The following is a 21,996-nucleotide window of genomic DNA, read 5'->3' on the forward strand; positions in this document are numbered from 1 at the left end:
AGAAACCCTGTCTCGTAAAAACCAAAAGAATAAAAAAAATTTTAAAAAGCTTAATTAAGTGAAGTAATATATATCAATTAAAACCAGTGTATTTTCTATTCCTTATTAATTTTTACTATTCAAACTTATGAAAAGTGGCAACATTCTACCCTTTCTCATAGACATTTTATTCTTTTCAAAGAAGAAATCTGTGTAGGGTCTCCCACAGCAAGAGAGCTTGTTTGCAAAATTCAACCTATTTGCTCTCATCACCTCTTCCTCACCATCCTTTACTTGTTTGGAGCACCTTTGTTAGATTCTAAATGAAGTGGGTTTTACTTTAGCTGTAAAATTCATTTACTCTGAAGCTTAATATGCTAATGAAATATTTTAATTAGCTTTCATCAGCAGTGTCAATAACTGTTATATTCATGGGGTTCCCTCTAGTGGTTAACTTCATGTGAAAATTCTGTCTTCCCAAAGAATATTGGTTTGCGTGTTTTCTCTGACAAATGTTATACAGCTATGTGCTCCCCCTACCCTGCTGTTTAGTCTTATCCTTTGTTGCCTTAGCAGCGATGGCCAACAGAAAGCATCTTATTTTAGCTTGATGCCTATACAGACTGCAGAAAATGTCTCCTTTTGATGTAAGCTGCATGTGAGGAAGTTACTAAGGGAGATTTAATGTTTGATTTGCTTTAATAAGCATCCATTGGTCAGTCATATACCTAAAACATTGTGTTAGATGCTCTGACAGCTGTGGGGATGTTTATGATAAAGGAGTCCAGTCCTGATATGTTACTTCATCTTTCAATATATACTCATGCAAACACCTAATTCCACATTTTTCAGAGTAGGCAAAACTATATTTACAATGATTCCTCTGGTTAAATGAAAGTATTTCTTCATTTCAGGAATAGAAAGTATAAATAAAAGATAAACATTTCTGTGTGTATTATAATTTAGCAAGCTTTAAAAAGGGTTAAGAGAAAAATAGGCCTTTTGTTTAAAAAAAAAAAGCTACAGGGCATACTAGTCAACACCTTTAATCCCAGTACTCAGGAGAGAGGCAAAGATAGACTCATCTCTGTAAATTCAAGATCAACCTGGTCTTTATAGTGAGTTCCAGGCTAACCAGGACATCACACTGAGAGCTAGTTTAAGAAATAAAAATACGCCAGTCGGTGGTGGCGCACGTCTTTAATCCTAGCACTCGGGAGGCAGAGGCAGGCGGCTCTCTGTGAGTTTGAGGCCGGGCTGGACCAACAGCCTCCAAAACAATACAGAGAAACCCTGTCTCGTAAAAACCAATAATAATAATAATAATAATAATAATAATAATAAATAAAAATATAACAAAACAGAGGTCATTAGTTTTCACAGAAAATAAGAAAAGTAAATTTCCCTATAATGTGATGGAAATCAGAGGTCAAAGTGGTTTTTGTTGTTGTTGTTACTTTCGTCTTTTAAAAAAAATGTGTATTCTTTTCAACATGCTATTTAGCTTAGTTAGGTTAATATTGCTGTGGTGAAACACAATGACCAAAACATCACGGAGAAGAAAAGGACTTGGATTACAGTTCCATATCATTGTTCATCATGATAGGAAGTCAGGTCAAAAACTCAAACAGGCCAGGAACTGGAAAGCAGAAGCCAATGCAGAGGCCGACCATGGAGGGGTTCTGCTTACTGACTTGTTCCTCATGCCTTGCTCAGCCTGCTTTCTTATAGATCCCAGGACCACCAGCCCATAGATGGCACCACCCACAATAGACTGGGTTCTCCCACATCAATTATTAATTAAGAAAATGTCCTACAAGCTTGCCTAAAGCCCAATCTTATGGAGGTGTTTTCTCAAGTGAGGTTCCCTCCTCTCAGATGATACAAAGCTATGCCAAGTTGACATAAGGCTATCCAGCACACTATTGTTGAGGAACTCAGCTTAAAGTGTCCCACTCTTCTTAATAAAAGCTATAAATTTAAGCTAGCTTAAGAAATCACACAAATATTGCACTCTGGTATAAGTACAAAAGTTGTTGCTCAGTTTATCGTTCCTTGTGTACAGAGGATATCCTCAGTCTCTTGCATTACCATTGTTTCCCACATTTATCTAGATAGTATACATTCTGCCTTCAATTATGTATGCCTTTGGCAAACTCGAATGTCCACTTAAAACTCTGGCTAAGCAAGAGCCTTAACAAAAACACAGGAAAGGTCCTTGCTTCCAACTCAGAAATAATAAACAACTCTGTGACAACCCAATAATTTGTGGTTGTGGTGGAATTAAATGGCTACTAATTTAATATGGAGGTAGATAGAAGCTCTGAGGCTTCTCGGGATGTTATGGAAATGCAACACTGAGGTTCCCAGTTCCAACTCTGGTCGGTAGGACTTTCAAACAATAAGCCTCTTAGAAGTAGTAAAAGAGGAGGGGCCATCTTCTTAGGGAACTATGTTTCTTGGCCACTATCATTAGCTCAGAAAGGAGGGCTGGAATGGTACCTGCTCTTTAGAGGGGCTCACACAATTGGATGCCCATATGAGTTGTTTATTTAAATGCATTATATTTCTGAAATAAAGCTGAAAAGCAAATAGGCATGATCAGACAGAAGAACACAGGAAGCAATCGTTTGAATGTTCTCCCAACTATGGCACATGTTGTATAAGAAACGTATGATCTTTTCTTTCTCCAGAAGGTCCCCCACACAAGTAGACAGCGTTCCTTTTCTTATTAAGAGAAAACCAGTAGTCACAGGGACATGGTGGGAAGAAGGGAGGAAAACATTTTCCTTTAAATGAAAATCTTTGAAGTACAATTTTTGGGCTCATCCCATAAGAAATAAAGCATTGTATATCATCCATATAAAAGTCGATGCTCTTGATAAACCAAATACCCTCTGACAGCAGAACTTTTCCTCTTCCAGGGATCATCATGTATAGCCATCCTTATCCAGGGGTACAAGACCAGGAACAAGCTACGTAAGCATATCTCCTGCCTTGGCGTGGCTCCTTTCTCATTGGCATGGCTGAGCTTCTGTATAATGCACAATAATTGGAAATCACAGTGGTATCCAAATGAATGTCAATCTAGGAGGGCTGGTAATATAAGTCACTGGCTGGGATAAAAAGAAGGCTCTGGGAGGATGTGGAGGAGAGCTGCCAAGTAGAGCTTTTGACTGCAGATTCACTGAATCTGCTGCTGCTACAAGTCAACTGCACAAGCACTTCATCATTTCAACTCCCCTGCATAGCATTTAAGTACTGTTTCTTTGCTCAAGATCTATATATCCCTTACATACACTCTGCAGCCCTTGGAGACCGAGGCTTTTCTATGACACATTCCCAGCCAATTCAGATGCGCTAGCGCGACATTTCTCCCAGGGTCACAGCAGAGGCATGTCGAAGATAGTATCTGGCTGCCTTTCAGGAGACCTTCTTTGTGTCACAGCCAGCTCATGTACTGTTTGGTTGATAGTCTTAGTCATGAATCTTCCTGAAAGGGGAAGAGCTCCAAAAACTTATGTGTACTTTCCTCTCCCTATTGCTCATGATAGAATCAGCAGTTTAATCGATATTTTAGTGGCGCTGTCCATCCTGATGGGCTACTCTGTCACCACTGCCAGCTTTGTCACCTACATTGTCAGGGAGCATCAGACCAAAGCCAAGCAACTGCAACACATTTCCGGCATTGGTGTGACATGTTACTGGGTGACAAATTTCATCTATGACATGGTGAGTAATTTTTGTCACTGCAAAAGAGACAGGATCAATTGAATAGAAGTCTATCAGCTTTATATTCAAGTGCTATTTGCTTTAATTATTCAAATTATTACTGCAAGGACAGCAAATTAAGAAAAATCAATTGACTCTGGCTTATATTCCTCTGATGGTTGGAGGGGGAAAAAACCTACCTCTGCTTATCTCTAAAATATCAGATTCCCAGAGTGCATGTTAACATGCATATTCCTGGGCCCTTCTCCAGGTCTATTAAATCTGTGTCTTGGGAATGGAGTGTGGAGAGTATGCATTTCAAACAAGGTCCCCCAGGTGGTTTTTAAGCACACTGAAGTCTGAGAACCACTACTGTGGCAAAATAGAAGCTTAACAGCATTACCCCGTTGTGCCAAATAATCAAGCTTATAAAAATTTAATCAACTAATAGTGAAAAATTCCAAGTCATAGCTCCTGCTGAATGACACACTAGAGAAGATTACCAGAGACAAGTAAGGATGTATCTCACTGATAGCACTCTCCTTTATGTGAAATGTTCCCCAAGTTTAAATGATCAGTCTTGTCTCCAAATGTACCAATGTTGGCCAAGAGCCCAGATGAGTATGCATTTGCCCATGATTGCGGCTATTGTCTGAGTTGTCAAGATCATTGGCTTGAAGAGTTGGAGAGTAATTAACCGCAGATCCATTTTGTTAATGCATCCAGTGAGCTCTGAAATGTGCTTGTTTCTGAAGCCAAGTCTAAAATAATGCTAATGACTGCTCTGGACTTCATGGAGCTTAAATGTTAAGGAAGCTTCAATGTGTGCTCTGTGAAGGTCTACTTAGTACTGAGATCCTGTTGTCTAAATACTGATGATCACTGCAATTCACAAAATTCCCTTGACCACCACCCCTAAGTTGAGGCACCCCCAGCTACGATGTGTGCATCTTGCTGCAAACTCTCCAGCCTTTAATATCTTTACTTGTCAACAGAATACTGAGGTTTTTGTTCATGTACCTGTGATTTCAAGAACGTGTGAAAACTGTTGCCCTGCTGTTTTGCACGGAATGCCTAACACTGATAACCAAACCTCAGAAAGCAGCCATGTGAGAGAGCAGCAGCATCCAAAATGAAATCAATACTTGGAGGACTGACTCTAATACCAAGAAACCTGGCTTTCTTATCTTTCTTCCAGAACCTCTGTCACTGAATGATCCCAAGTCTTAAGCCTTGAGGCAGGAACATTAGGGACTTCTTGTATATCTATATAGATGGAAACTGCCTTGACCTCATATCAGAGAAGACAAATTCTAAAGTGAAATAAATGTAAAGTAAGCTGAATGCTGCATGCAACAGGATGATAAATAGAAATTCATTCCTTCAGACTTTTTCTAGGTCAACTTATTGCAGCTTTAAACTAGATGGCTTATTGATTTAAAAAGAATGTTCTCCATATATTCAACATTGTTTTCTCTATATTCATAGGTCTTTTACTTGGTCCCTGTAGCATTTTCAATTGGTGTCATCGCAATTTTCAAGCTACCTGCCTTCTACAGTGAAAATAATCTAGGAGCTGTGTCTCTTCTACTTTTGCTATTTGGGTAAGCTGCTGATTAAGCAATGGAAAAAGAGTTAACAGAAGTAAGCACTCCTAGACACATAGGATCTTAGTCTCATTAGCAAATTTACTATTGTCTTGGGGTCATTTAACATTAGTGAAGACTAGCAATATATTACACTTGCTAGTCCATATACTTTTGAAAATTAATGTTGTTATCACTAACAGGAATTTACTGGGTATCACGTATTGTACCAACTTACACACATAATCTAAATTATATAAAATGGATATTTTAGAATAACCAGAAACATGTGAATATGGATGGATATATTTACTGACAAATTAGATGACTATATATGGCTTTATTAGGTATATGTAAGTTTATTTCTGTATATTTTTGTTTGTCTTTTAGAGGTGCTTAGGGGCTTACATACTGTTGTTTCTATGGTAGAGTAATACAGGTTGGTTGCATAATGTAATTGATGTTTAGTAGAAAAGGTGGCTCTACTATAAAAGCATGGGTAGTATCTTTTAGTTAAAAACTTGGGTAACTATGGGGCCTTTCTGTGTCTAGAAATATTTAAAACTGCAGGTGCTCATTTTTGTAAAACTGAGGCCACCTGTCTTCCCTCCAGATCTTGATTGCTTAGCTACCTATCATGATGTCGTTATCTTTCCTTGATTTTAAATGATATGATTTACTCAGGCTGAACTCCTATTTCTGAGCAGCAGAAATCTTACCTGGTCAGGGTAACACTGTGCCCCAAAGAGGATTAGTTTATAGTTGTGATGATGGAAAACTATTTGTTTTTTTTAAAGAGAGGTTCCTTGCTGTCATTTTAAAAAACATCTTTGAAGGGTTTTGTGTGTGTGTGTCAAAATGAGGAATGAAATAGAGACCTAGCTTCAGGGCTTCACTACTCATCACTCATGTTTGCTTTTCCTCTGGAACCCCATCTAGTTTTATTTTATTGTTTTGTAGAGTAGAATAACTGAGGCATAATTTTAACTTTTAGTATTATTATCCTACAGCTATGCAACATTTTCTTGGATGTATTTGCTGGCTGGTCTCTTCCATGAAACAGGAATGGCCTTCATCACTTATGTCTGTGTCAACCTATTTTTTGGCATCAATTCCATTGTTTCTTTGTCGGTGGTGTACTTTCTTTCCAAAGAAAAGCCCAACGATCCGGTAAGGCCCTTTATCTGTCAGTTAAACTTCAGCAAACTAATAGAACCCTTAACATGTTCCATGTGAAAAGATTTTCTTTACTCTGTATTTAAATAGAAAAGACCATCATTTGATTTTATTAAGTTTAGAAAAGGAGAAAGTATATCTTGAAAAATTAAGCTCTCTGGGCTAATGCTTATTATTGTATTCACTGAGTGTTAATAATATTGACTTTTGCTAGGTCTTGAGTAAACTGACAGATATGAAATCAGATAGGTTGTATGACACCAGTTGGTCAATTGAACATTTTTCTCACTAACAAATCCTTAAGGTTCAGTGGTGACAAGAATGGCTTAGTTATATGGCGGTGGGTTACGATTCATTTGAACACTCATACAGAAAAAAAAACAACCTAATTCATTCCTTTTCAATCATGTATTGGAATCTACTTCATTGTAAGCATCACTCTCCATTCAGAGCTAACAATTATGATTAGTGAAAGAGAAGGATTAACAGTGTCAGGCAATTGAATGGAAAAGAATAGAGAGGAAATGGAATGAGGTGAGGAATAGACAAGGACACTCCAGGAGGAGGAAGGAAAATCAGGAGGAGGAAGTAGTTGGCCTCGAGCGTGAATAACGTGAAAACGAGCCATTTGTGCCCCCTTTGCTATCTGTTGCCTCTCCTTCCACCTCATTTCAGCATGTCAGCCTCTCCCCCGGATGAGATTCCCTATGGTCAGAAGCTTTCCTGAGCCTTCTCTCACTCAGGAATCCACTGATGCTGTTTTGGATACCACCATTCTTGCCAGACTTATCTCCCCTCTAATTTAAGGCAGGTCTAGAAATGACCTTGCCTCCAGGACTGGGCCTGAACCTTGCGACACTTCAAGAGAAAACATATTTTACTTGTATTTTGATGACAAATTCTGCTATTTGTATAGCAAATACAACATGCAACTCCAGCACACATGTGAAATAGCTGCCAATCTGCACAGCCTCCCCCTGTGTCTTTATTTGCTTTTAAATGTTTGTCAAATTGTTGGGATCCTAAAACTGAAGTTTGTCATTGTTCTTATTTCAGACTCTAGAACTTATTTCTGAAACCCTCAAGCGAATTTTCCTGATATTCCCTCAATTCTGTTTTGGCTACGGTTTGATAGAACTCTCTCAGCAACAAGCAGTCCTGGATTTCTTGAAGGCATATGGTGTGGAATATCCAAGTGAAACCTTCGAAATGGATAAACTAGGTGCAATGTTTGTAGCCTTGGTTTCCCAGGGCACCATGTTTTTCTTGTTGCGGCTCCTAATCAATGAGTGGCTGATAAAGAAACTAAGGTAAGGCCCATGATATTCACGTCAGCATATTCAGGGATGAGCAATCATCTTGGTGTTTCCTAGTAACAAGAGAAAGTCTACCCTAAGACCTTTTAAACACATGGCAGCATAACTTATCATTCATTTAACTCTAGTAAAATCTGTAATAGTAAACAGCCTTTCCATATGTTTGGAAGCACTTATGTGGAATAAGCAGAAAAATTAATTAAGCATAGTTTTTAACCTTAAAGAGACTAAAAGTCAGTCTTTTATGGAGATGGAGAGAAGATAGGCATATAGACAAAAAGGTCGAGTTGAGGAATATAGTAAAGACCTGAAGGTCAGAAGTGAAAACATAGTGTGAGTGTGTGGTGTGGACAGTGAGTCTCAGGAAAGATGACTGGGATGAAGTGTGAGAACATCAAACAGGAAAAGAGGGACACAGCTGCATGGATTTACCCTGATCCAGCACTGCCTTCCTAGGAGGTGTTCCTACAGGTTATACCACAAACTCAGACTTGCATATGCAAAGTTATTCACCATACTGACCATTTCTAATAGCAAAAGAGCAGAAACAACCAGCATTCTATTACATTGAGCCACAGTGAATGTGGTTCAGTGGAGAAGAATGTTTGCTATGTAAGCATGAGGACCAGAATTCAGATGCCCAGAACCTGCATGAAAAGTCAACCCTATCCCAGCAAATGACTGTAACCCCAGCATTGATGGGTGCAGGATGAGACAGACAGATCCCTGGGGCTTGTTAGCCACCCAGTTTAACCAAAACCGCAAGCCCTGGGTTCAGCGACAGACTCTGCCTCAAAGGATGAGTAAAGAATGATCTTATGGCAGGACACCTAATATCCTTTTCTGCGTAAGTGTGCTTGGTCACGTATGCTTGCACATATGTAATCAAACACACACACACATAAAACATGCACATACACAGAGTCAATGATCCAATTATATATGTAATATTTGCTCCAATATTTATTAAACCAAAGTGAAAGGTTAAGAAATGAGTATTATATATTACCATGTGAGCTAAAAAGAAATTTACTTTCTTAAAACAGATTACCTTTATTGGAAGTGTTGTTTGAATACTTATTGCTTTTTCGTATTCCATTTTAGAGTACCATTTGGACTTTAATACATACCTGTATTATCAATTAAAATAAAATTTTAATTAAGTAATAGTAGAAGGAAAGAAGAAAAAGGAAAATATTGTAGACTACTTAAGGAAAATTATATAATTTGATTAGAAGATAGAATGAATGTGATGAAATGTAGGTCTTCCAGGCTTATTGTATGGTTGAAAAGTTATGGGATCCCTTTAATGCTTAGCAGAGAGATCTGGTTTGGACTTTATTTGACAAACCAATGGCAGTCTACCAAAGGCTACTGACCAGAGAGCACCATGCTCCCATGATGCATTAGCAGGTGTAATCTTGTAGAGGCAGTGCAGATTGGAATGCAAGAGTCAGAGACACAGGAGTAGTTTGAGGTAACTGATAAATACATGTAAGACTCAAGCTTACAGTAGGGATAGAAGTAAGAAGAAAATCAGTTCATGGCTGAGGATTCTGGGGCATTTCAATGTTTGGAGACTGACTGCATGAGTGGGCTTTAGACTAGAGAAGATACAAAGAAAACACCAGTTTGTGGAATCCTGGTACTGTTTAAAAGAATACACTTCCAAGGTAGACGTGAAATGATTGGTTTACTGGACTTTAAAGTGTTTGTTTTTCTTTTGATTTGGTGTTTGCTGGGCAAGACACTGAGGTAGGGCTGGTAATCCTAAATTATTTCTTGGATCTGAGATGAGACATTAGCTGTAAACAGAATACAGAATAAATAACACTTGGATTATGGATGAGCTTAAGAGAGACCTGCAGATTGCCAGCAGTACTGTGCTGGGTTCTAGCTCCCTTCTCTTGAAAAAATAAAGAGAGAAAAGAGAATATTGTTGAGTGTAGATCTCATTTTAGACTCACCACAGTAAACGGGAGGAGGAAGAAGAGATGGAGAGAGTAGGGGAGCAAGAAGAGTGTGGGAGAGGAGCAAGAAAAAGGCGAAGAAGGGGGTGGAGGAGAGGGAGGAGGAGACAGTTGTTACAGTGGTAAAGTGATGGATGACTTGGGGCTCACAGGTATTGAGTTCTACTAATGATTCTGGTTAGGAGCTGATTTTCCGGCATGCATCTCATTGTTACTGAAATTGGTATTCTGAATTTTAACAGAGGATCTGCAAACATTTCATACAGGGAAAGTAAACAATATTTACAAGCGTTGCAGAGAATATGGGAATAACACTACTATTGCCACTTTAGACATTTAAACAGGATAATGTAGCAAATCTAAGAGCAGCCTAACACTAGGCAGCATGCCCCAAGAGAAGTGAGAGCATTAAAGCATCCAGACTGAGTGGCATCACTTCAGAATCTGTCTTATAAAATTATTGGGTCTGGTTTTTAGGCTCTTCTTCAGAAAATTTGTCTCCTCGCCTATCATGGAGACAGTAGATGAAGATGAAGATGTGCGTGCTGAGAGATTAAGAGTCGAGAGTGGTGCAGCTGAGTTTGATCTGGTCCAACTCCATCATCTCACTAAGACCTATCAACTTATCCACAAAAAGATAATAGCCGTTAACAACATTAGCCTTGGGATACCTGCTGGAGAGGTAGGGACCATGGTTTTAGTCTTCTTCTAGAAACAGAACACTCAAGTCCTGAGTATTTTCATGGACTAGGTGTGTGTGTGTGTGTGTGTGTGTGTGTGTGTGTGTGTGTGTGTGTGTGTGTGTGTGGTGTTTGCTGTGTGAATCTTTGCTGTTGCCAGGGAAGATTCACTCCCAGCACATGGCAAGTCCTAAGCGCCCCTTTTCACTGTTGCTATCTCTGGGGTGGACTATTGGCAGGACTCTATATCATCCTTGTTTAGGATGCTTTCTCACATCTCTCCTTCCTAGGCACGTTCAAAGTCTGCTAGAAGGACATCTGTTTTCAGAGGGGACATCTTAGCATGCATTCACTGCTATTCTTAGGTCTTTCACAGGACTGAGGTAGTTTTGAAAGAAGAAAGAATATGGCTGTCTTCCTTCAGTATTCTGAGCAGAGCTGGAGAGTGTATGCGTCAAACTCTTTTGATGACATAAATTATTGCATCGGTAGCTTTTTCAGTAAAGTTGTGATTTTTGTGTAAATTATGTGAAATCTATAAATGTAATTACCTCTTTGAGCCAGCACATCGTACTTGAGGGGTAGTTTATCATGTCATACAAAGGGGCACTACAGCATATGTAAGCAGAGCCTCTCTATATACAGATGTTCAGACACTTAGAGGTAAAGAGCTCCCAAAACCCATTTGTTTTAAAAGAGAAAGTCTTACCACATGCCAGCAAAGCAGTATACTATCCAGAAATAATTCTAGTGATATATTCTTCCAGGGAAGTTGTCTCAACCAGGGAGGAAGAAGGAGTTACAACAGCAACATGTTCCTATGGCTTACATCTTTTTTCTTTTCTCCCCACCCCAGTGCTTTGGCCTCCTCGGTGTGAATGGAGCAGGGAAAACCACTATATTTAAGATGCTGACTGGAGACATAATTCCTTCCGGTGGAAATATTCTGATCAGGAACAAGAGCGGGTACAAATGGATACGTCTATTTATTGAGCACAACATAATTTTCACAAATTTTTATGTAGCTTCATGGTTATGTTATTAAATCTTCATGGCCTAAGGAGGGCATCATTGAAGAGACTGATGTTTACTCTTACTCTGGCAGTAAGAGTATTTTCCCTCTTTTATCAAAGACCTCTCTATATAAACCAAGACAAAACATCTAACCCAAAACTTAGAGACCTATTGTTAGAAACTCATGTGTTCTGATCTTCTTCATCTAGATCCTTGGGTCATGTGGATTCTCATAGCTCATTGGTTGGGTACTGCCCTCAAGAGGATGCCTTAGATGACCTGGTAACTGTGGAAGAACATTTGTATTTCTATGCCAGAGTACATGGGATTCCAGAGAAAGACATCAAAGAAGTGAGTATCCATGGGGAGAACAACTGAATTTGAAGACCACTGCTATATCTGCTCCTCCCATCATGGTACTCCTGGCAAAGCCAACGTGCCACTTAGGAAACTGTAGCATGCCCCTCTACACAGTGACCCCAACTTGGCTTGATTGGGTATTTTGTAGCCACACCCGCCTAAAAGCTCAGCTTTAGAAGCTTTTTCCAGAGTTTGTTCAGTTCCCTTAGTAAATAGATATTCACACTGTGTTCAGCTCCAAGCTGAACTTTCATTGGTGATATTAGTGATTTTTAAAAACTGTTCAAATAAATATTGGTACACATGAATGTCCAACTGAAATAGAAGAGCTTTCATGTCTACTTCTTTTTTTCTTTACTTTTTATTTATTACTGCAGGGAATTGCACCTGGGGCTTCATGTATGCTAAGCATATATCCTACCACTAAATTACAATACCAACCTTGATTTTGACTTTTATTCTGTAACTCTATATACCACTGCAAAAATTTATTTTTGTAATGGAATGACCAAACTCTTGGGGTGACATTCCTTTGTTCTTCAAATTCTAGGGACTTGATGGGAACATCCAATTAGGATTTCATCATTTGCTAGGGTTAACTATAAAAATAAGTGCAAGCATCCATGGTTCCTAATGCATGGCAGTTTTGATGGCAGGTCAGTTCTAAATAATCTTAAAGTCTTTCTGACAGCTCACAGCTTGGTAAGACGAAAGATGAAGCAGGATGGCAATCGATGGGAAACCTGCCTTTGAACTCCTGTGCCTTAGGTCTCTTCAGCTCTTTAGCATTGTAGGAGAATCCTGTGGTAACAACATAAAGTGGTCTGCAATTGCAAACACATACTTTAAACATTTGAGGAGGTTCCCATTTGAAAATGTACCTCCAGGAAATTATTTTTCTCTGTTTGACAAAGTGTTGATTTATAATCGATCTGTGTTGAATTTAAATATTTTCTTTTCTCCTAGGCCTTTTCTCCATGAGAAACATGTCTACTTGCAGACATGTTTTTGTTCCATTTTGGGGCTTTAAAGACTTGAATAAGGGGAGGTTGCCTAACCCTCTTCTTCTTATCCACAGACTGTTCATAAACTCCTTAGGAGGCTTCATTTGATGCCCTACAAGGACAGATCTACCTCCATGTGCAGTTATGGCACAAAAAGAAAGCTGTCTACTGCCCTGGCCTTAATAGGGAAACCATCCATCCTCCTGCTGGTAAGAGAGGCATTATGAATAAAACTATGAAGAATTAGAAACGGGACATCAGACTTGTATTGTCATCTCACCAGCAGCACCGTCAACATCTAATGCAGTCTCACTGTGTTCCTGTTACTGTCAAAGCACGCATACTACCACGTTAGGAGAATTTGTAGTAGCAAATAATTTATGATCATGACAGTGTCCTCAGGAAACATCTTGTGTCTGAAGCAATGGCTCAGGAGGCTCCAGAGAAAACACTCAGCATGAGAATGGGAAACAGCTGCAACAAACTCGGGGGTTTGAAATAAGTTATAGAACAGGTTCAAATTTAATTCCCACTTATTGATGAAATCATATTTCTGTTAGGTCCTGATCAAGTGAACTAGCTGTTTCCATTTCTTTACTTAGGAAGAAAGGTGCATTTTAGAACAAAGTGTTGTGCTAAAATTATATTCTTTAGTAGCTTAAAAATATGAGTTCTTTAGTTTGTGAAGTCATGGAAAATACAGTGTTGTCTTATATGAATTTGGGATGGGATCAAAAATGCATTCCACATTCATATTTGGTTAAAAGATGCACAATTTAATTGATCACCTGAAAATACAAATTGTACATATTAGTAATATAGTAGTCTGCTTCTGAATTCCACCAAAGCAAAGGGGACTTTATTTCAGAGAAATAAACATGTCCTTATTTTGGAAAATTGCCTTCATTCAAGGACCTCCAAATTTTAAAAAGAACTTTAACTGCATGCAGTAAAGTCCAGTTATAAATCACCACATTATTCTAGGGATTAAGTCACACAGTGAATCCAATCATTTAAACTGCCTAGACAGACCATATTTCCAGAATACCGGAAGCTTATAATGCATTACATCGCTGCCGGTCAATGTTTATAATGGAACCCTATTGTGTAAGCATCTCTTAAATTGAACAAAACAATCCTGGGGCATCCTTGTGAGATAATAGATGTAAAGCCATTTGCATGTAAAAGTACCGTGTAAATGTTATGTTGTAATGAGCTGAAGAATCACAGGCCACAAGATGAAGATACTGCCCTATGAATATGCTGCATATTCAGTCCATTTTCTTCAAAAATAGAAGCAGTGACATTACCTCCTTTATCATTTCCCCAAAGTAATGCTCATCGCTCTCATCGCTCTATTTAAATTTAGCATACCACTATTCATGATGAGCAGAATTCTGATGACCCAATTCTTTCCATCGTACATATGTTTTGAAAATTTCTGTTTAATCTGGACCTATAATTTGTTCTTATCTATTACCTGTTGGGATCCATTATTGTCTGTTTACATTATCTGTTCAGTCTGAATCTATCAAAGCCCCATTTGTTTTTGAAAAATATTGTGAATTTTTCCACTTTGACAACTTCAACAGATTCTATTTTTTATTTTCCCAAAGAGTCTTAAGTTTCAATTAATAACAAAATGCTACAAATACATGAGGAACACATTCACTGCACCGTCAAGTTGTGGTTTCTTCTGCTCTACATGGTACCGTATCGCTGTCAGTCGCAATTCCACTTTCAGGGGAAAGATGGCAATCTTGTTGATGGAGCTTCAAATGCATATGTGAGAATGTAGAACTAAATGTAAAAACTCTGCTCTGCTGGTAATTGAAGTAGATTTTTTCCCAAGGAAGCATAAGAAACGGATATAAAGTAACAAGATGTCAGCTTCACTGAAAGACTTCTTAAACAGATTGACGATTTTAAATACTTAATTCTGAGCTTTTGACAGCAGCAGAAAAAACCCTATTATGTATAAAACATATACATGTATAAAGCAAGTTAGTCACAGGACCTCGAAACATGATTTCTGTTCCCAGGGAGTTGAGACATAGTGATTCCACTAAAGAGCCTCATCAAAAATGAATTAATTTGATACATTTTCCTGGTAATTCTCTATTAAGGATGAGCCGAGCTCGGGGATGGACCCTAAGTCAAAACGACACCTCTGGAGGATCATTTCAGAGGAGGTGCAGAACAAATGCTCTGTCATCCTCACATCTCACAGGTAAACTAAGTCAGGTCCCTGGGGATGCTGATGTAGCACATACATGACCTGAGTACTCATCAGTGTCTGGAGTATTTTGAAGTTTTGTTACATATGTGTGACGGGGTGTGTGGGTGGATGTGTGTGTGGATGTGGTGTGTGTGGTATGGATGGTGTGTGTGTGTGTGTGTGTGTGTGGTGTATGTATTGTAGGTGTGGTGTGTGAAGGCATGGGTGTAAATGTTTCACTAGACCCAAGATAAATGGTAAATGGGTGTTTATTGGGGAACACTAACACAGAAAAGTACAAAGAACCATGGGAACATTTCTCTGCCCTTCCTATTGAATAGGCTGACCCACCAGAAAGGAGCGCGAAAACAGAAACCATGTCTCAAGCTTCCTTCATTCTGCTTCTGTCCACCCAAAGCCACACTCAAAGGGATGTGGTCACCATTACAGGTTCATAGACAAGATACCTATAAGTGTGTGTGTGTGTGTGTGTGTGTGTGTGTGTGTGTGTGGTGTATGTGTGTGTGGTGTATGTTATGTAGTGTGTGTGTGGTATGTGTATGGTATGTATGCGTGGTGTGTGTGTATATAGTGTATGTGGTGTGTGTGTATGTAGTGTGTGAGTGGTTTGTGTGTATGTAGTGTATGTGTGGTGTGTGTGTGTGTGTATGTGTGGTGCATGTGGTGTGTATATTTGTGTGTGGTGTGTGTGTGCGTGTGTGTGCGTGTGTGCGTGCGTGATTTCTGTTTGCTTGTAGTGGTCAGAGGACAGTTTGTGAAAGTCGGTTTTCTTCTTCTGCCATGTGGGTCCCAGAGACCAGACTCAGGTAGTCAGGCCTGGAAGCCAAGTGCCTTTACCAACTGAGCCCCCCAACTCTCTCAGGAGCCCATTTGGAGTATTGCATGTTTGTAATAGGTCAAGACTGGGCTTTGCAGTGAGAATACTGTGGTTGGACAGGGCACATGGTCTCAGCAGATATGTTTACTATGAAGCTCTCATGACATAAGACTTGTGTATTCTCAGATATTGCTCCTTATTGCCTTTCAAAAAGTTTCAGAATCCTTAGTCTTTCCCCCACATAATACTCCCTCTCATTAGAAGGCTAAATGATTCTTGGTTTCACACCCACCTTCTGGACTTTCTGTCTCTATGTATTTCTTTATATGTGCTTTATTCTTGAAGTAGTCACCACAGAGTCTTCCTAGAACCCACTCACATGTCTCTTTTCCACAGCATAGCCCTCTGAGTCTCTATGCCTCTCTTATGACATTGGCCTTTAGTTATGATTTGTATTAAGTTCACCTTTCATTATGATGATCATTTAGCAGAAAATAATTAGATGCGTTCATTATGAGGGTTATTTGTATGCCAGCTTCGAGTCCATCATCCCGAGGCTAATCATTTTATTCCCATGAACTTCTGTATGGCATGAACAGGACAATATCTGGGACTCCCTCTAGGTGTCATCACCCATGAAATAAGAGAGCTTATAATCAGGTACAAGCTAACTAGTTATAAACCCCAAAACAAAATCAAATGGAATATGAGACAGCATGAAAGATGCTCTATGTCATTTTGGAAACACATCATAAGATATGTAGGTCTTGCATTAGAGCTTGAATGAACCGGAAAAGACTATTAGGTTTGACAGGGGAAGTTATCCAGACAAGAGAGATGGTCTCAAGTGTAAGAGGACAGTAACAATCCCCATCTGAATATGTTTAATTTATATTTTAAGGCTCTTTTTTTCTTCTTTATCGAGAGAGAGTTCTTGTCATTTTGGTTGTGAGCCTATTCTTTTTTTTTTTTTTTTTTTTTTTTTTTTTCGAGACAGGGTTTCTCTGTGGCTTTGGAGGCTGTCCTGGAACTCGCTCTGTAGACCAGGCTGGCCTCGAACTCACAGAGATCCGCCTGCCTCTGCCTCCCGAGTGCTGGGATTAAAGGCATGCGCCACCAACGCCCGGCTGTGAGCCTATTCTTTAACAGCTAAGCCTTCTCAGGAGAACCCTCAAGAGAGATTGCAATGGTGCCATAATGAACTAATTAAACATGTGCTTATGAACTTCAACCCAATATTCTATGCCATGGATGTTGATAGTAATCTGCTACCTCTTTTAGCATGGAAGAATGTGAAGCCCTTTGTACCCGGCTGGCCATTATGGTGAATGGAAGGTTTCAATGCATTGGATCTTTGCAACATATAAAGAGCAGGTAATCAACAATATGCTGTTTGCACAGAGTGTAGGGGAATTATTCCAACAGTTACAGCTGCTATTGTACCCCAGCAGCCACTGTGTAATGGATAGAAAACCTTAGATGAAGACACCCTTTATTGGAAGTAATCATTGACTCATCTTAAATTTAAATTATTTTATTAAAGGCTTATTGTATTTTTTACTTAAAATCCCCAAGTCTTAGAAAGTTCGAAGCTCCTAATAGTCATAATAATAGATCATTTACAACCAAAATACTCCCAGGAAGTAGTTTCAAGAATACACCCAATAACAAATTCGACTTGATAAGTATATGAAGGCATAGATTTTTTAATCTACCATGTTCGTTTGCCATTTGCACAAGCTTTCTGTAAGCTATTTAACATTTTAGCACATTGAAAACCTTTTAATCAAGAATGCATTGGGGAAAGATGCATAAATATCATATTAGCATCACATTAAAACTAAATTATTAAATTATAATCCCAAGTGTGTGTGCATTTATACATATCTGTGTGAGTCTCCAAACTACACGATGATACTTTATATATTTCCATACAGCAGCTTAATTGTCTTATCAAAATAGTATTATCTGAGATAAAGACATAATGATGATAGAGACCTTGCTTGAGTGTCATAACCTGTTCATGGACTCTTCCCTTAGCCTAGGCAACACCAGCATATTGACTTCATATTTAGTGCTGGAATCCCAGTGGATTTAATCTTCATGGTTGACATCAATTCTCCAATGGCCTGACTCTTAAGACTTTGCTCTACTTACTAATTTAGAAAGATATCTTGTTTTTGTTTTTGTTTTTTGAGACAGGGTTTATCTGTGTAGCCCTGGTTGTCCTGGAACTTACTTTTTGATCCGGCTGGCCTTGAACTCACAAAGATCTGCCTGCCTCTGCCCCGTAAGTGCTGGCGTTAAAGGCATGTGCCACCACAGTCTGACATAACAGAAAGCATTCAACTCCGAAAATTGACATCTATTATTGCCAATTGGTGATTGTCAAAGAAAGCCAAGATTGTGTGTTTTCACTGCAGTGTGGCTCTTGCTCCAAGTTTCTGAAACAGTATGGAGGTAGAAATTAAAAACAATCAAACAAAAAACAAAGCATGGCATTGAACAGTTTCCAGTTTGCAACATTCTCTGAACTTTTATAGCAAAATGACAGTCTTTATATAAGAAAAGAGACCATAATGGTCAGCTTGGGATATATTTCATTATCTAGAATTCCAGGGGAGCTATTGTGGCAAAATGTAACTCATACTGTATTTTTGTACTTTTAGGTTTGGACGTGGATTTACTGTCAAGGTTCACTTGAAAAATAATAAAGTGAGCATGGAAAATCTCACAAGGTTTATGCAGTTGCACTTTCCAAAAACATACTTAAAAGTAAGTGATGTCTCCACCTTTTGACCTTGACTAGCTTTTCCAGTAGTAACAAAGTGGGTGTTTGCTATTTCCTAGTAGATCACAGCATTGTTATTCATCCTAGTCCACTAGTTCAAGATGTGAACTTCATGCAAACAAATAAAATCCCCAGATTGTATATCTTGGTAGGTATTTAAGTATCTAGATATTTCACATCTGCATAGTAATTACTTCCTTGCAAAATCTTTATGATCACACTGGATTTACTTTCAAGTTGTACACATTGCCAGTTTAATAATTACATACAATACATTAGGAAGCCTAGGAATGACAGGTGTTATATGACCAACAGCATTTCTTAGAAAAAAAAAGTAGTGCACTCAGAGTCTTTCAGGCAGGAGATTTTTATATGCTTTGTTTCTCGCCTTTGAAAAATAAACCCACAAAGGTCTGAGCAATCCTTGGCTCCCAAAGTGATTGAAATATCTTAGAGCTGGTTCTTCTTGTTTATCCGGTAGAACCTGCCAGATGGACACACAGGGAGACACACATTGACTCACATAGTACCTACTTAATGTATGTGGCAGAAAAATTATCAGAATCACACCCTTGATAGACAGATCATTTGTACAAATTGAGGATGACAAACATTTGTTGTTAAAAGGAAATCAAAGTTGAATTATGAAAAGAAATTGGAAAGCTGTGAGTTGAGTCTGCCTGTGTGGGGGAGATATGTAAGGAGACATTTAAAGTCTTTGAACTTCATTTCTCTTATTTGTAAGCAGGAATAAATGTCTACTTTACAAAATGGGTGTGGAAAATGTCTGGTATCTTCACAAACTATAGGGCATAATATTAATGGGAAAAGACAAGAGACAGCAAAAGAATGTGTTTTTAAAATAATTATTTTATCTTCATAAAATATTTTTGCCTCAGCCTCCCCAAGCCCTGAATAATTTCTATAGGACCATTAGCTTTTAAGTTTCTTGTCAAAGCCCATTTTTTATCATCAGAATTTAATTAAAGGACACTTTTCTTCTACAAACAGTGTTGGTCTCACACAATGAGTCAGTTGCTTGATTGAAATGTTTATTTACTGAGTTGAGATTCCATTTTTCCTGGTGTGTGCATCATGGGACTAAAGATACTCAATTCAAATGAGCTGATGATAAAAGGCAATTTCTCCCCAAGAGAATGTCCTTTGTACTTCTACAGTAGTGTCTATATCTCTTCAGCTGGAAAATATCCTGCCTGATCACTTGAGAATTAAACATCAAGATGGCCAGATTACAGGGACAGGGACAAGGAGAGTACAAGCTTATGGGAGAGTCCCAGCTCCAGATAAGGAGGGGAGAAAGAGAAACTCTGAGACACCTGGAAATGGTGGTGCATGCCTTTAATCCCAGCACTCAGTAGGCAGAGGCTGGTGGCTTTTTGTGAGTTTGAGGCCTCATGGTCTACAGAGTGAGTTCCACAACAGCCAGGGCTGCTACACAGAGAAACCCCATCTCAAAAAACCAGAGAGAGAGAGAGAGAGGCGAGAGAGAGAGAGAGAGAGAGAGAGAGAGAGAGAGAGAGAGAGAGAGAGAGAGAGAGAGAATCATGAACTTGATAGGGCTACAGACACACAGGAGTAGATTCTGGAGTGAGACAACATTTGGTCAAACTAGTATTCATTTCTCTGGCTGCTTTGTGATAAAACAAATCAGCATATTTGGGCTTCCAAGGAGGATGTGTAGTGAGAAGTATCAAGTCAGTAGTGTGAATGGTACAAATAGAGGGGAAAGGTCAAACTGGACAGATGCCTTAAAGGTAAACAAACAAGCAATTACCCCATCCCAAAAAACCTAGATGGTAAATGATGAAACATTCAGAACAACAGGTGTTAGATCTTCCAGGGGAGTCACAACAGATTATAAAGTAGATGATCGTGTGGTGAAAGTATAAAACCAGAGAGCCTACTAAGGCGAGTCGAAAAAAGTAGGCATTGTCAGTGGAAAAAAAAGGTTTCAAGACCACGTTAACATTGCCGAAATCTAGCTTTTTTTTTAACAGCCAAGTCCTGGAATTTTAGACCTATTCAACGTCACAGCACATCTACTAAAACTGATCCCCACCCCTCCCCAGATGAGATTGTAACTTTCTGAATCTTTCAGCAAGAGCCTGGGATGCTTTGAAATTTTCATTAACTTTTTAATTTGCTTTCTCTATGATGTTCATAAAATTTCTCATCTCATCTCTAGGTTAGTTTCAAAATATGCCCATTATTTAAACCATGGCATGATTTTTGTTTCTCCCAGTAGAACGACTTTCAGCATTTTCCTCTGCTGTCCGTAAAGTGAAATTAGATTAAGTTGATGTTAACTTGCCATTTTAAAACAAGTCTTTCCCTTTGCTTCCTGCAGGATCAGCATCTTAGCATGTTAGAGTACCATGTGCCAGTCACAGCAGGAGGAGTAGCAAACATTTTTGACCTTCTGGAAACCAACAAGACTGCTCTAAATATCACAAATTTCCTCGTGAGCCAGACTACTCTGGAAGAGGTAAAATGCATGCCATGATCCATGGCACAGTGTCACACATTAGTTATTATGCATCCTGCTTATTTCTTTTTAATGACATTTAATTTACTTTTAATTAAATCAGTATCTAATCTCGCACCTGAAAACCTTAGCAAAGAGCCTAATTTATTTCTAACTGCATTTGAGATATTAAAAAATAGATATGAAAGGCATTAGCAACTATTTTTAGTGGAGAAATGAAGTTATTTTTCCCTTGTAAATGACATCTACTTCCATAAATGTTTATATTCATGGAAAGCAGGAAACCACTCTTGTCACCTACAAAATAATTAGCTATTAAGGCATCCTCTACTTTCTTTTTGGTGGATTTCATGATGAAGGTTTCCATTACTCAGTTTCCTGAAATAGGGTATGTGGGATGAGTGATCCAAAATGTACAGACCCTTACATTTATTAAATTCCCACACTTAATCCAGCAAACCAAGAATTCCTTTCTCTTATACATCTTAATTACCTTTCCACTCAATGGTGGAAAGCTACTTCCTAAGTCATCCATCATCTCTTTACTAAGTTTTATATAGATCGACCAACATGACTTACAAAAATAAACTCTATGCTTGACCTTGAAATGGGTCTTAGAGTAAGTCAATGGATTGTGTTTCATCTTATGGTTTAATATTTTATAGGGACTTAAGGCAACAATGGCTTCTTCAATACTGAAGAATTAATCTTGGATTTATTTGATCAACGTTAAGCATCATGCATAGGAAAACTACATTCTCAGTGACAATAGGATAAATATACGACTAATAAGTTTAATGATTTTAATCATATAAAGGGGTCTGCATGTTAGATAATTGGCAAACTT

At 38.6% G+C, this 21,996-nt stretch overlaps 1 protein-coding gene across 2 annotated transcripts in view; it reads left to right on the top strand.

Moving 5' to 3' along the window:
* Positions 1-21,996, top strand: part of Abca12 (ATP binding cassette subfamily A member 12) — a 167,155-nt gene that overhangs the window by 144,281 nt on the left and 878 nt on the right. For both annotated transcript variants that reach the window (XM_040753380.1, XM_040753379.1), the window contains 13 exons: positions 2,904-2,958; positions 3,534-3,711; positions 5,179-5,294; positions 6,287-6,446; positions 7,509-7,762; positions 10,216-10,420; positions 11,275-11,384; positions 11,642-11,783; positions 12,871-13,005; positions 14,923-15,026; positions 17,134-17,226; positions 18,522-18,627; positions 21,012-21,149. In XM_040753380.1, coding sequence (XP_040609314.1) covers positions 2,904-2,958; positions 3,534-3,711; positions 5,179-5,294; positions 6,287-6,446; positions 7,509-7,762; positions 10,216-10,420; positions 11,275-11,384; positions 11,642-11,783; positions 12,871-13,005; positions 14,923-15,026; positions 17,134-17,226; positions 18,522-18,627; positions 21,012-21,149 — 1,796 coding nt within the window. The remainder of the gene's footprint in view (positions 1-2,903; positions 2,959-3,533; positions 3,712-5,178; positions 5,295-6,286; positions 6,447-7,508; positions 7,763-10,215; positions 10,421-11,274; positions 11,385-11,641; positions 11,784-12,870; positions 13,006-14,922; positions 15,027-17,133; positions 17,227-18,521; positions 18,628-21,011; positions 21,150-21,996) is intronic.

The sequence above is a fragment of the Mesocricetus auratus genome, unplaced genomic scaffold (assembly GCF_017639785.1).
Source record: "Mesocricetus auratus isolate SY011 unplaced genomic scaffold, BCM_Maur_2.0 Super-Scaffold_100010, whole genome shotgun sequence".
NCBI classification, from domain to species: Eukaryota; Metazoa; Chordata; class Mammalia; order Rodentia; family Cricetidae; genus Mesocricetus; species Mesocricetus auratus.